This window comes from Syngnathus floridae, chromosome 1 (assembly GCF_059516105.1).
Source record: "Syngnathus floridae isolate MCC-2025c chromosome 1, RoL_Sflo_1.0, whole genome shotgun sequence".
Lineage (NCBI taxonomy): Eukaryota > Metazoa > Chordata > Actinopteri > Syngnathiformes > Syngnathidae > Syngnathus > Syngnathus floridae.
The window spans coordinates 23,164,824-23,178,329 of NC_142413.1; the positions used below are offsets into that span (position 1 = coordinate 23,164,824).

General features: G+C 40.9%; 1 protein-coding gene and 1 long non-coding RNA gene across 5 annotated transcripts in view; one reads left to right on the forward strand and one right to left on the reverse strand.

The window, feature by feature from the left end:
* LOC148404665 (uncharacterized) overlaps window positions 1-13,506 on the forward strand; it is a 40,831-nt gene that overhangs the window by 25,996 nt on the left and 1,329 nt on the right. The window contains exons 3-4 of the long non-coding RNA XR_015861144.1: window positions 12,462-12,556; window positions 12,632-12,711. This is a non-coding gene — a long non-coding RNA (uncharacterized LOC148404665). The remainder of the gene's footprint in view (window positions 1-12,461; window positions 12,557-12,631; window positions 12,712-13,506) is intronic.
* Window positions 1-13,506, reverse strand: part of LOC148404666 (glutamate receptor 3-like) — a 93,392-nt gene that overhangs the window by 16,338 nt on the left and 63,548 nt on the right. For all 4 annotated transcript variants that reach the window (XR_015861142.1, XM_088388481.1, XM_088388474.1 and 1 more), the window contains exons 9-12: window positions 7,990-8,094; window positions 5,599-5,805; window positions 3,425-3,798; window positions 2,504-2,702 (exon numbers count right to left, since the gene is read on the reverse strand). Coding sequence is in view for 3 of the 4 variants with exons in the window: in XM_088388481.1 (XP_088244607.1) it covers window positions 2,504-2,702; window positions 3,425-3,798; window positions 5,599-5,805; window positions 7,990-8,094 (885 nt within the window). In the remaining variant the exon portion in view is untranslated. The remainder of the gene's footprint in view (window positions 1-2,503; window positions 2,703-3,424; window positions 3,799-5,598; window positions 5,806-7,989; window positions 8,095-13,506) is intronic.

The window sequence follows — 13,506 nt, forward strand, 5'->3', positions numbered from 1 at the left end:
GACATAGTACAAGTTGAGGCTCTGAGTGGTCAACTTGTGTCATGCCATGTCCCGAACTCCAACTGACACCTCTTTGAAGTTTGTCCCTGAGGACAAAGCTTTGCCAGAGGCTACGCCTATCTTACAGTCATCTATCATTACTTTCGATAGCTCCCTTTTATATGCAAACAAGCTGTAATCTTTATAGAAACTCCATCAGTCAATACTCTGCTGAAACACAACGTGACAAGGGCTCAGGGAGTTGTGTTACAAAGCGGCGACTGATTGCAGAGCAGCCTCCAGATTCCTGGAATAAATTGTCTCTTCTTCATGAAACTCTGGCTCGAAGCAAGTCTTCGCCGCTTAGAAAATCTACTCATTAAACCTTGTATTGGACCATGCAGAATCTGTAATGTCTGCGTCACAATAGTTGAGACGTGAAATTGATTTTAATGCTGAGCAAAAATGTGTTGGTGACTGCGCACAAGTTGTTGTTCCATCTTTATCATACCTGCGCATCAGTATGATGCATGGATTTTGCCCTTGAGACTTGAATGTAAAATTCTTTTAGGAGCAAGAGAGGCTTCGGGCTTATTCACGTCAGTTATTATCCTCTTTTCATGGTCACACTGTTAAATGAGGTGCATTAAGGGTCTCTGATGGGCTCTTCTTATTTTTTTTCACATAATTAAGCACCGCATCAATCTATGATTGAAGCCACTATTACGCCACGTATTCCATTTAGATGTGCATTTCAAAATGTAAGTAAACTAAGTTTGGTGATGGGCCCATCAAAGCTGGAGTTACACTACATGGTTCAGGTGACACATCTGGTTTCTTGTTCCAATGTGGTGTGAGCCTGACAAGCCAATGGCATCTACGTACGTACAATTAAATGCCTTGGTAAGCAAACCACACAAAACAGGTAGACACACAGTCTGTGTGTGTGTTGGTGGTGGTGGTGGTGTGTGTGTGTGTGTGGGGGGGGTGTCATTAGAAGCAAGTCCTTGATAAGGACTTTAGACTCTTGAGGATACGAGGGGCTCGACTTTATCCCTTTGTGAATACGAATACAATCTTCTTTCAACATTTTGTTTCTGCATCTTATATACAGTATATTTGAGCTACCTCTTCTTCCCAGAAAGTGTTTCTGCGTCAGACAGGTGAAATCATCAAAAATTTATATCGCATAGACTTGGCATCGCATGATTAGTTGGAGACACTGACATTTCCAGCTGGCTGATGCCGTATGGATCTCATTAATGCAGAGTGTAGTTTTTCCATGTCAAGCCTCTACAGCTTTAATTAAAAGTCACTCCGAATAGCAGTTCAGACATGTCATTTTCTATTTGAACGCCGGGTTGTAAGTAGGACACCCATTCCAAAGAAGCTGGGAAAACCGTCACTTGGAGACCACTTCTCAGAAATTCCGATAGCCTGCTGTGTTGCCATTGTCAGGTTGGAAACCTAATCTATAATTGGCATCCATCATCGTTTAGATCTAAAAATAAAAATACCCTCTCTCTCTCTCTCTCTCTCTCCCTCTCTCTCTCTCTCTCTCTCTCTCTCTCTCTCTCTCTCTCTCTCTCTCTCTCTCTCTATATATATATATATATATATATATATATATATATATATATATGTATATATATATATATATGTACAGCATGCAGGATGAAAGGAGCAGTCATTGGGAAGTGTTCTTTTGAGAGTTGCCACATTCCCATCCCGTGCATGTTTTGCCAAGTTTTTCTTTGTAAGAAACATCCTTTTTCAAATGTCCTTTTAGTGTTTGACACAAAAGTAAGTTGTCCTTTATGTGAGGAAAATGAATATTTTCTTTTGAGCAGCTAGAAGGCTGTTTGATTATTACCCTCTACCTTTCATTGCTCCTAATTCAAAAGATTTCACAACTGATGTTGCTGTCAACAGCAGAAAGATAAAGTGAATGCCACTTCGAAAAAGAACTGGTGCAAGAGCTATTGCCTAGTGATCATGCGGTTTGCTTTTAGAGGCTAATGCAGGTTCAGATTTTGGTAATTTACAACTTAATTGACCTTCTGGTGCATTTGGCCGATGGACATATTACCCATCCCATCTGCAGGCTTCTTCAGACAGCTCAGATTGACCTACAGAATCGTTCTTCATCATGTCCAATTTGCCAGCCATGGCGAGCTAACTAATTATATTTCATGATCTGACCTGTCTGAGTCTGATATGGGAGCTTGATTAGCCTTCTGCTTTTATCACCTCAGCGTCTTCGATGTTGTTATCGCACTTTCTGCTGACAGCCCCACTACCTCAAGGTTGCACACTGCAGTTCTGCCGCATAAATTTCACATGAATGTCTAAAGAATTTGAGAACCGCTTCTGTCAACACGTCTGCTATGCAGGTCAACATTTCCGCACTTGGAAAAGCTGAAAAGGGACTTCATTAATGGCCTTGTGTGTTTCTATGAGTCATCAAGCCTGACAGTAACATAATGACGTGCTTTGTGTGAGAGGTAGCAAAAGAACTACTCACCCTAAAAAACTCTTTAGTGGAACCTGAGTCCAGAGTGCCATATGCTATCTCCGTCTGCTTTGCGAGATCTTCGGCGCTCTCTATAGGAGATACCATCCTCTCCACTGTCAAGAAGGCAGCCAGATTGGCTGTGTAGGATGAGATGATGATGAGGGTGAAGAACCACCAAACACCACCAACTATACGGCCTGAGAGAGACCTAATTGCAGATTGCCCATGATATGGAAAACAGAAAGAAATCATTGAACAACACATGAAAGACTATCTAGCATTATGCTTGTGGGACTTTATTGTATACGGTACTTCCTAAAATTTTAACGTCAATCACGCACCTGATGCAAATATTATACTTTGAAGCATTCGAGGTACGAATTTGTTTTATGGCCTGAAGAAGGCTATAACATCTCAAACTTGACTTAAATAAATTTGCCAGATTTTCGGCACTTTCTATATTGATCTGGGGTTAGGTTATATGCCTTGATATACTACCTTGAAACTTAATTTTAATTTTAGATATGTTGAAAAACTGGCCTGTTTCTGTGCCAGTTTGATTCTGCTCCAGTGCGCAAAGCAAGGTATGAGTATGATATGTTTAGATATGAGAAGAGAGTATGGACGTTAATCCTATCAAACACCACATCCGATGAACCACAACAGCCTTTGTGAGCAGCAACTTTTGTTTTAAGGATGAATTGATTCTGATTCAGGCCTTGATCCTGAATTGAAGATTTGTGAAAAGTTGAGGCTAATTCGTTTTTATTTATTTATTTTTTTATATTAATTTGTCAGTTTGGTGGTGGAAACGTATGTCTTATTGTACCTTAGTTAAAGGTCGGTTAATCAATTACAAATGTTTTAACTCTCCAGGTCCTTTAAAGTAATCCTAAATGACTACTTAAATAACCACTGACACTGACCCACCTTGGGGAGATGTCACAGCCCTGCTGCATGAAGGCGCCCAAAGAGAACCAGAGAGAATTGAAGATCCCAAAGTCATTGGGAGGGTCAGGGGGCATCTGAGGGTCTTTGGTCTCATCCTGTTCCTCGAGATTCCATTCGTAAGGACTGAACCGACTGACCAGGAACAGAACCACGCTCACCCCAATATAGGCAAACACTATACACATCCAGATCTCATAGGCCAGTGGGTCCAGGAAGGAGAAAACGCCAGGCTTGGACTTTTGAGGCTTCTTTATCATAATGGAGATGCCCAAACTCATAAATGGCTTGGAAAAGTCTATCACTTCCTCTCGAACCAGAGTAATGGTGAGAGGTGCGACAGCTATATCTGCTCTCTGGAAACAGGAACATGCACAGTGATCATTAGTTATGACCTGCATGAAATGTCATGCGTGCACATGTGAATTGCTGCAGCTGAAAACTTGCAAATAAAGAAGAAAGTCATTGCATATTTTATATCAGTTATCTAATAGAAAACAGAAGGACAGACATCTTAAGGGAGGCTGCAAAACACACAAGAAAATAATACTTTCCCCACGGCCTATAGATTTGAATGTAAAAAAACATCATTGAATCAAAGTGAAGTTCATTCGGTTGGAAAAAGAAACCAGCATTTGGACTGTAAGAACAACTCGGAAAAAAGTTTGCTTGCTACATGGGAGTTAACATTGTAAACAAATGTTGTAGTCTAGTGACACATCATGCTAACTTGGCATTCTAAGCGTTCACTACTCATACTGCAGCTACATTTGCTAACAACCCTTAGCAAACACACTTAGCTAACATTGTTTGGTATGGTGACCCAAACATGGGCATTTAGAAGAGAAATGTGAGCATAGGAATGATCAAAACAGAAATATATCAGTATATGTGCAATTAATTAAAATTTTAGTTCTCTAATTAATGCTAGTCATAATTTTAACAGCAACATTACATGCTCTCAGTTACAAACAAGCGATGAGCCTTATGAATTCTAAATGATTTGAGAAAAAAATGTAACATTTCAAAATAAAGTAGCTTCCCTTTTAATAGACACATTTTTTTAATGAAAAAAAGCACACATTTATAGCCTGTACTATTCATAATTGACATTTGGTTGTGAAATTGACAAAACATCATCTTGTGGCAGACTGAAAATGTGTACAAGGTCAACTGCGAAGGAGCACAAATAGACCCAATAAATACCATTGTTTTCTTTCCCCTGTCAACACACCTTTGTGAGGGGCCATAACCATTTAATCCTCGCGTAGCCGTAAGCAGCGCTCAGTCAATGGCCGAGGAAATAAAGCAATAGCAGCCTCAGGCCTAACCTTTAAAAGATAACTAAAATCTAATTAATTTAACGGTCAAAAGGTCAAAATGTACACTACTATTAGTCTCGGCCCACCTGCTGTAAAATTATGGGCTAGTAAAGACCTAAGGCTGTCGGGAAAGATCTATTTTTCTCTCTCTATCCGTAGCACATCAAACCATGCAATCTAGCAGGCTGATGATTGGGAAATTGAACAGATGAGGAGGCAAAACCCCTTTTGCATTTTGTATTGGGCTCCGATTCAACTTTTACAGTCACAGACGGACATTGGAGGCATGACCCTTTGCTAATGTGCGAGCCTCAACCTTTATAGAGTACAACACATATGGATCTTGTTGTCTCTAACCGCGAGCCACCATTTAACTGTTGATTTTGTCATCTGTGAATTTACAATGTGGCATATTCATCATACACATCAAACACTGAACACAATTACACAGCCACTTCAAAGGGAAACAATCCATCTCTCATTGAAGTGATTACACAGTGTTTGCCATATGGACTGGTTGTTTTCATGTACTTACCTTGCTTTTGCCTGCAAGAAAGGAAGATTTGTAGGCTAAGCAAGACGGAATAATTGCAGTGAACAGCACTGAGAAATGATTTCATTTTCTCCGTCTCAAGATGATCACCAACCCTCCCGTGCTTGAGGCTGCGCTGGACAAATTCCAACAAGACCGAGCAGCATTAAGACTTTGTACCGGGCAATAGCCGATGAGTTGTTGGTGATAAGCTTGAGACAGAAAAATGAGATCTCCTCTCATGTTGAAGTTCCTTGCAAACTGTCATGTAATCAGTCAAAAACGAGGCTCCCAGTACTCACCCCATAGACCAGTTCACCCACCATCCCGTTCCACGCCTTGGTCTCGGGGTCTCGGGCTCCATACTTCCCATCCATTACTATAGACAGTTTGTACTTAATTCCAACATGTTTGGCAATCTCAGATGCTAAATCGACGCAGTAGCCTTCATATCTGTCATTCCCCTCCAGATGCATATAATTTTTCTTGTACATCACATAAGGAGCTTCCTGTTGGTTCAAACACACACTGGTTTACTCACCGCTTGGCACACATTCAGTTTAATACACAGCATTATACACAGCATGCGCTCATTTGAACTTGTGCTCTCACACTCACGCACACATTTAACATACGACATACTAGACTCGTTGCTATTATCCTCTTCCATGCAGTCATGCAGAAAGAGATGATGCATTGCAAATGCATATATATATATATATGCTCTAATAACAGCAGCGTGGTGCCGCGGACACGCAGCTGTTATCAAGACATGGAAGCCAGCACACACCAAGCCCAATGCACGCAACCCAATTTGAGTGCAACTCTGTGGAATCTTAAGGAGGAGTGAAGGAAGGGAGAACATACTTTAACTGTTTCCACCAGCTGATACTGTATTTCATTGTGCCTCTGTCCTGACAATGTCCGACCTGAGCCGGTCCAGTTTTCAGAAATGCTTTTTTGGTACGACGGTTGAGCGACATGCTTTCTGGGTATCGTTTGACAGATACGTGCCTACATACTTTTGTGCACCATGTAATGAACAGGAAGCAAATTTGTTTTTTTGCACTATAGTGTGTTTCTCTAGGATGTTATGCTATGGTTTTGGTGTTGACATTGGTGCTTTTTACACAGCTGATGCAACAGCCTGATAAGGCTTTACAAGTATCTACCACGGCAGGCCAAAATTAATGGTATCACTTGGTGGAAAACTGTTTTTAGGGTATGTTTACACAACATCATAGTTTTAAAATGTTCTTCTTGCATCTGGTGTCAAAAAGATTCCTTGTTCACACAACCTTGCAAAAACAACTAAAAGCATCCAAAAACGTAGGCACGCCACGGCGAAGCTGGCAATGTCGATTTGTAAAGAAATCGTTTCTGGTCTTGGCCGCCACTGTATTTTGAATCTCTTTTGTCAGCATTTGCGGGGGCTCAGCCAAAGCTGAACAACTTTTTACTGTTTTGTGTTAAAACCAATGTTGTGCAAATGGCCCTTACTGTGAACAGAAGGGGAATACAGAGAAGCATAAAGGGCTGGGGAGTCATTAGACAGGCAAGGTTAGCACAGTGGTGGCTGAGGATGGGAATGGGGATGGGTTTCACAAGTAAATGCTAGTGACAGGAGAGAGATCAGAGTGCCCAATCTTATGTCAACATATTCAAGATCATTGCACCACTGTGCACTTAATGGCTGTTCCACCCCCCTCAAAAAAAAAAAACCCCAAAAAACGCTGAAATTGAACACAAATAAAATAAGCTGTAGCTTTACAGAAAAAAATACGCAAACCCACTCCCTGTATGAAGGAGTTAGAGCAGGAGCGTGCTAGGTTTTCATCTCCCTTTCAAAATGCTGGTGCAGCTTATCTTTTCTCTTCCCGAGCACATCATCATTAACAAACAATAGGGCTGCTCAGGAGAGTGGGCATCGTCATTACAGCCGCACGCAATTAGAGTGCAAGTGGGAAAGCAATGGTTTGTTTGTTCAGTGCTGAACACATCCCCTCACCTCAGAATCCGCCAAGCCTTTCCCCCAGTTAACGCATCTTATCTACAGACTGAATTTCTCATCTTGAGATTTCCTCCTACTGAGTGGTGAGCTTGACTCCAAATATGTGCTTTTCATTTACAGCCATTGTTCTCCGAAGGTTTTGTGTTATAGTAATTTCTTACCATGTAATTATCATACAATTACCAAATGAGAGTTCAACACAGAACAAACGGAAGGAGCAATAGAAGGAAAATAACAATAACAAGGAAGAAATACCACAATTTCCTATTATTTGGCTTATCCCAGCTCGGAAAAAGACATGGCATTATCATCCTGGGGTCATTCCTTCGGCCAGTCGATCCCAAGTGTCATTGAACATTTACTTGATGAGGACAGACAAGTCTACTTACGTATGTAACTGATGGAGTCAACCATTATTATTGATACCATTATTGTGATGTCACTGCTACGACAGGCCACTGAAGTATGGAAAATTAAAATGCTTTGACACCCACACGGATACAGTTGAAACACTCCCCCGTCAAGGGTCGACTGTTTCAACATGTAGTGAGTGGATGGAAAGCAACACAAAAAAGATGTGGTTCTACCCGCCCAGGACAGAATGTATCACTCATTGGCAATCAACACCATGACCTTGAGTGGGAGAATACGTGAAACATTTCAAACAATTTGGAAAGTGTACCATAATAGTAGTGACCACAATCGTTCGGTTTTCCACTGAGGAGTCGTTGGTGACCTGCGGATCCATTATATTTACAAAGCGTGTGAACTCGTTCCAGTACCCGATCTGTAAAGAGAGAATTTTGATTAGTGTTGCTGCAATTACGAATTACTACATGGAAAACAAACCTGACAATTACCCCAACCTGAAAATGAAAGAAGAAAACAAAAATAATAGTACACTATAAATAAGACTTTTAAATGATGGGATTAACATGTTCACTATATTTATTAGAGCAGGGTCATTTGAATCAGGTGTGTTGGAAGAGGTAAACATGTAAAGCATGCAGGATAGTGGCCCTCGAGGACCAGATATGGGCATCCCTATATTAGAGGTTTTAATGTAACAACTTGGAGGCGAATCCTAAACAGGGCAGAAGGCCTTAAGACCACAATTATAGATTTCACCTAACCTAATAAAGTTGAGTCTAAGTCTAAGTCTAAGTCTAAGTCTAAGTCTAACCAGGGTGAGGGTTGTTGACGTAAAAAAGTGTCAGTATAGAGAAACTGCCTTAAGTTTGTGAGGACATTTTGGCGGGAATGAAAATCTCAATGTTTCACCTAAAATAAAATGTAATACATAACTCATTCAGTATACATTTGCAATATGAAACCACAACAAAAGTGTTTCCATATGGTGTAAATCAGGGCTGTAGACTCGGACTCGGGGACTTGGTCATTTTTGCCGGACTCGGACTCGGTGCTGATAATAAAAAATACGTTCAATTTTATTTTCATCATGCTGCTGAGAATGCGCGTAGGAATACTGTCCACAGCCCTGCTTACGATCAATGCGGCCACGTTGAGTTGCACTTAGGCTAATGTTTACATTATATACCAATGTCAAGGACGATTACGTCACCCAGCTTATATCATTATTTAGATTTTGATCTAAATTAGCCTTGAATAAAGACTAAGCAGTCACATGAATTAACAGAAAAAATGGACAGCCGGACTCGGACTCAGTGGTCAAGAGGCCGGACTCGGACTCGGTGCAAAAATCCGACCGAGTCCACAGCCCTGGTATAAATCTATAATTATGAATTTAGTATGGCCCTCGGAGGGCCTCAGAATAAATGCAAATGTTGCCTTAAAAAAAGTGCCCATGCTTGGTTAGGCCATAAGGACTATTGTGCTGAGTTCTTTAAAATTATGCATTTCCCAGACGGTTGCAGCATATACCATTATGGAAACAAATGAGAAGGATGTTAAAATGTGTTTGGTGCAGTGATGTGACTACCGTATTTTCTGGACTATAAGTCGCTTCGGAGTATAAGTCGCACCAGACCTAAAATGCCCCAATAAGTGAAAAAAAAACATATAAGTCGCTCTGGAGTATAAGTCGCATTTTGGGGGGCAATTTATTCGACAAAATCCCACACCAAAAACAGTCATGAACGAGCAACAACAGGCTAAACGATAGCAACAACAGGCTAAACGATAGGTAAGCTAACGTGACAAACACAAACAAAGATCTGAGAACGAGCCTGACGTAACATATAGAGTGATTAAGGACGACTATTACATGAATAACATGTTTATAAAACCATCGGTGTCACTCCAATTCATTAAATCCATCGATCTTTCGATACGATAGCAACAGGCTAAACGATAGGTATGCTAACGTGACAAACTCAAACGAGGACCTGAGAACGGGCCTGACGTAACATATAGAGTGATTTAGGACAACTATTACATAAATAACATGTTTATAAAACCATCTGTGTCACTCCAATTCATTAAATCCATCGATCGTTCGATACATAGCAACAGGCTAAACGATAGGTATGCTAACGTGACAAACACAAACGAAGAGCTGAGAATGGGCCTGACGTAACATATAGAATCATCGGTGTCACTCCAATTCATGAAATCCATCGATCGTTCTTTGTCAACAATGGGTGCGCGCGGCTGAGGGCGCTTGCACTTCAAAATATTCCACAGGCTCATATAACGATAGATAAACTATATTTCAAATAACTATAATATAAGCAATGATATTATCAAACCATCCGTGCACTTTAAATCCATTAAATCCATCGATCAAATTCCTCGTCCTTTGTCAACATCGCCGCGCGTGCGCCCTGACGTCAGCCTCGTCTTTATTCCACAGATCTAGTATATAACTGTATATTATAGCGTTAACAAAGTACAAGGATAGACGTGGGTTTGGCAAACGGCTCTTTATTAAACAAAACGAACTTCCAAGCGTGTGGCGGCGTGGACTTCCAGACACGAGAGCTCCATGGCATAGGACCGGGCGTGCGTAATGGCCATGTCCGAGCCCCATGCACCGTTCGCTGACAGCCACTCGGCCGAGCGCCGGCCCCCGACTCAGTAGAGTAGGACCGGGCGTGTGTAAAAGCCATAATAATTTTTCAAACCTTCTATGTCACTCCACATCCTTAATTCCTTCAAACTCTTTGTCCTCCATGTCACTTAGAAATGATCACCGCTAATGATGCCGGTAGTCCTTACGTGGGTGCGCGCCGTGCCGTGCCACTGACGTCACTTGAAATAGTAATCCATTGGTACATCACGGTTCTCCAAACTTTCTTTCTGCTGCTCAATTACTGTTTTCAGCAGCATATTTTACAACTTGAAGTTTGTAACCTGCAAAATATGAGTTTCTTTTTGGTGCCATTTTTCTTAAGCCCACCCAGTTGATGAGTCACGGCCAACGGTGAAATTTAGAGCGCCCTCATCCAGTTTCATCTGAAAATATAATTTTTTTCAGATGTAGTTTTTTTGTTTTGTTTATTTGGTTGTTTTATCAAAGTCAAAGTCTGCTTTATTGTCGATTTTTTTTGATATACCAAGACACACAAAGAGATTGAAATTACGTTCCCACTATCCCTCGGTGAGATAGTACACATATGCATACAAGCAACACAAAAAACCCAAGAAGGCACAAACAATGAATAAATAAGAGTGTTGAATAAATGATAAATAAACAAATAATAATAAATAATAATAATAAATATAAGAGGAGCAAAAATGGAGCAAGTGTACATACAGCAGACAGTGGACTTGGATATGGTGCTTTAAAGTGTTAATTGCTTTATTTGATGTTTTCTCTATTTTTTATGTTTTGAATATGTTCAAGATAAAGATATAAAAGCATGTGAAGTGATCAACTATACTAAAAATAACATGGGAAGTGGTCAACTATACTTGTAAGTAAGTGACGTCTTAATGATCAAGTAAAACTTTGTGAAAAAAACATATATGTCGCTTCTGAGTATAAGTCGCCCCCCCACCCAAACTATGAAAAAACCGCGACTTATAGTCCGGAAATTACGGTAATTAATTATAACATTCAAAATATGCCATTAACTCATAAATTTGGCCGTGTTTTTTTTTTTTTTTTAATTCCATGCTGCAACTACAAAATTACTTCCCTGCAGTAGATAAGAACAAGGCAGACAACTTAAATCCCTCCCACTTTCAGTCTCCCAGGTTTTATGGTAAATAATTGATATTCTGCCCTGTGAACTGCATACATGCTTAATAATTTAGCATATCATTCCAGTGGCTGTACAGTTTCTTCTGTGAGACCCTGCCATGGTAGTTACTCTGCATTCTGCTGTACAGATGCTAAACTCACACCAATGTCAAGTGTTTGTTTGCCCATCTGAAATAATGGCTGCTTTGGCTCACGATGAAACGCCTTGCATATGTTGCTGCCAGTGTTCTAACTGTTGTTGGCTCAGATTTTCACATTCGCATCTGGCCTCCATTTTTTTCCCCTCCCGTCAGATCTTTAAATATTTGGGCCAGGCAGGTGTTAAAAAGAAGGAAAAAAACATTTACACGCCGAGTAGAGGTGCTAGAATTTGCTGGGGCTGCTGAGAATGTATTGTAATTTTTTGCGCGGTGTTAAACACCTCACATAGTTTATTCCTTCCTGTCTGCATGCTCATGGGATGAGAGTCGTGGAATGAGACTCGTGTCATGGAGTGCTGGTCCAGAGGCAAAGTCCTGATTTCACCTTTCAGCCCCATACATCACTCATGACAGTCGCAGCTTGCAGGCCTCCTCCTCTTGCTGCTGCTGGGCTGACTTGGCCTCACACTCCTGACAAACTGCTGCCCAACTCGTGTCCTATGCCCTCACTGCCTCGCATTCACCCTGTGACCCCCCTTCCTCCCCCCTCGTAACCCCCCACCACATCTCTGCTCATGGCTTCTTTTCAAGCTGTAGGGGTAGCGTGATGCTAATTGAAGTGTGAGTTTTATAGGCCTCAAAGGCCGGCAGTGTAATCATGTGTCATATTGGACCCGATCACACTCGTGAAAAAATCACAGCTGTCTCTTGGAACTGGGTGAGGTTATGAAATAAAGCCAGAGGTCATTATATGTTATAATGTGAATGCACGACTGGGAATTGCCATTTTAAAGGCGAGTCCAAGAAATTCTCTAAACTCTTTTACAGTAATTGGTTATTTGAATGGGAATTCCTGCCGGAAGAGGGCCAGAAATCATACCTGCACGATCACATGACATAGGAATACTCTTGCATCTTTCATGGTGGGGCACTTTAATCAGACTGATTGCAGGCTGTGCGTGCTTTGTGTGCATTCTAACACTTGTCGTACCTCACAGAGCTGCTATCCAACAGAGGTCGACAACTGAAGACTGCTGCTATTCTCATGACACGAAGAGCCCGTAGCATTTCAATAAAGGTAGGAAATGGCTTATTTGAAATTGTCACACAGTCTTCCAGCACATTACACATGCATGTTTAAGCATGCTCAAACATGTGGTTACCATTCATGAAGTCCAATTTGAAAGTTACAGTTCTGATGACCATCAACCCTTGATGTGTGCAAGCATTTAGGTGTGTGTTGATTGGGGGTGTGCATAATAACCAATTTATTCATTGTGTAGAAATATTTTTGATTGCTCATGTCTTGATGCAACTGACTCAGAGTTGAGTGGATTATTTGTAACCAGCGGAGGCGCAGTCGACTCACTCTCAACTAGTTTGTGATCTGAAAAACATAATTTAGCCTACTCAATTGAAATGCCACTTATGTTATTAATGGTGTTCCTCAAGGTGCTGTTGTCAGGCCCCTTTTGTTTATAATCTGCTACTTTCCTCTTGGCCACATCTGTGCTGTGAATTGAATGATACCCAGCTCTACCTAGCCAAGAAAAAACACACTATCACCCAACGACTTTTCCGATTCTTTTCAAGAAATCAAATCCCAGTGTGCACACAACTTTCTAAAATTAAACATTAATTCAAACCAGATTGGCAAGCAGGTTAGCAAAGTTAGCACAATAGTAACTCTGCATTTTGTCCCTTTGTTTTGATTTTTTGTCATCATTAAAGGCTGAATCCCACTGGGTGCAAAGGTTTGCCAATGTTTGAGAAAGTAGTGACTTGATTTTTTTCAGGTCATAAACTAGATCACAAACGTTGCTACTTTTGTAAACACTCGCAAACCTTTGCTGCTAAATTGGGTTATGGGCTT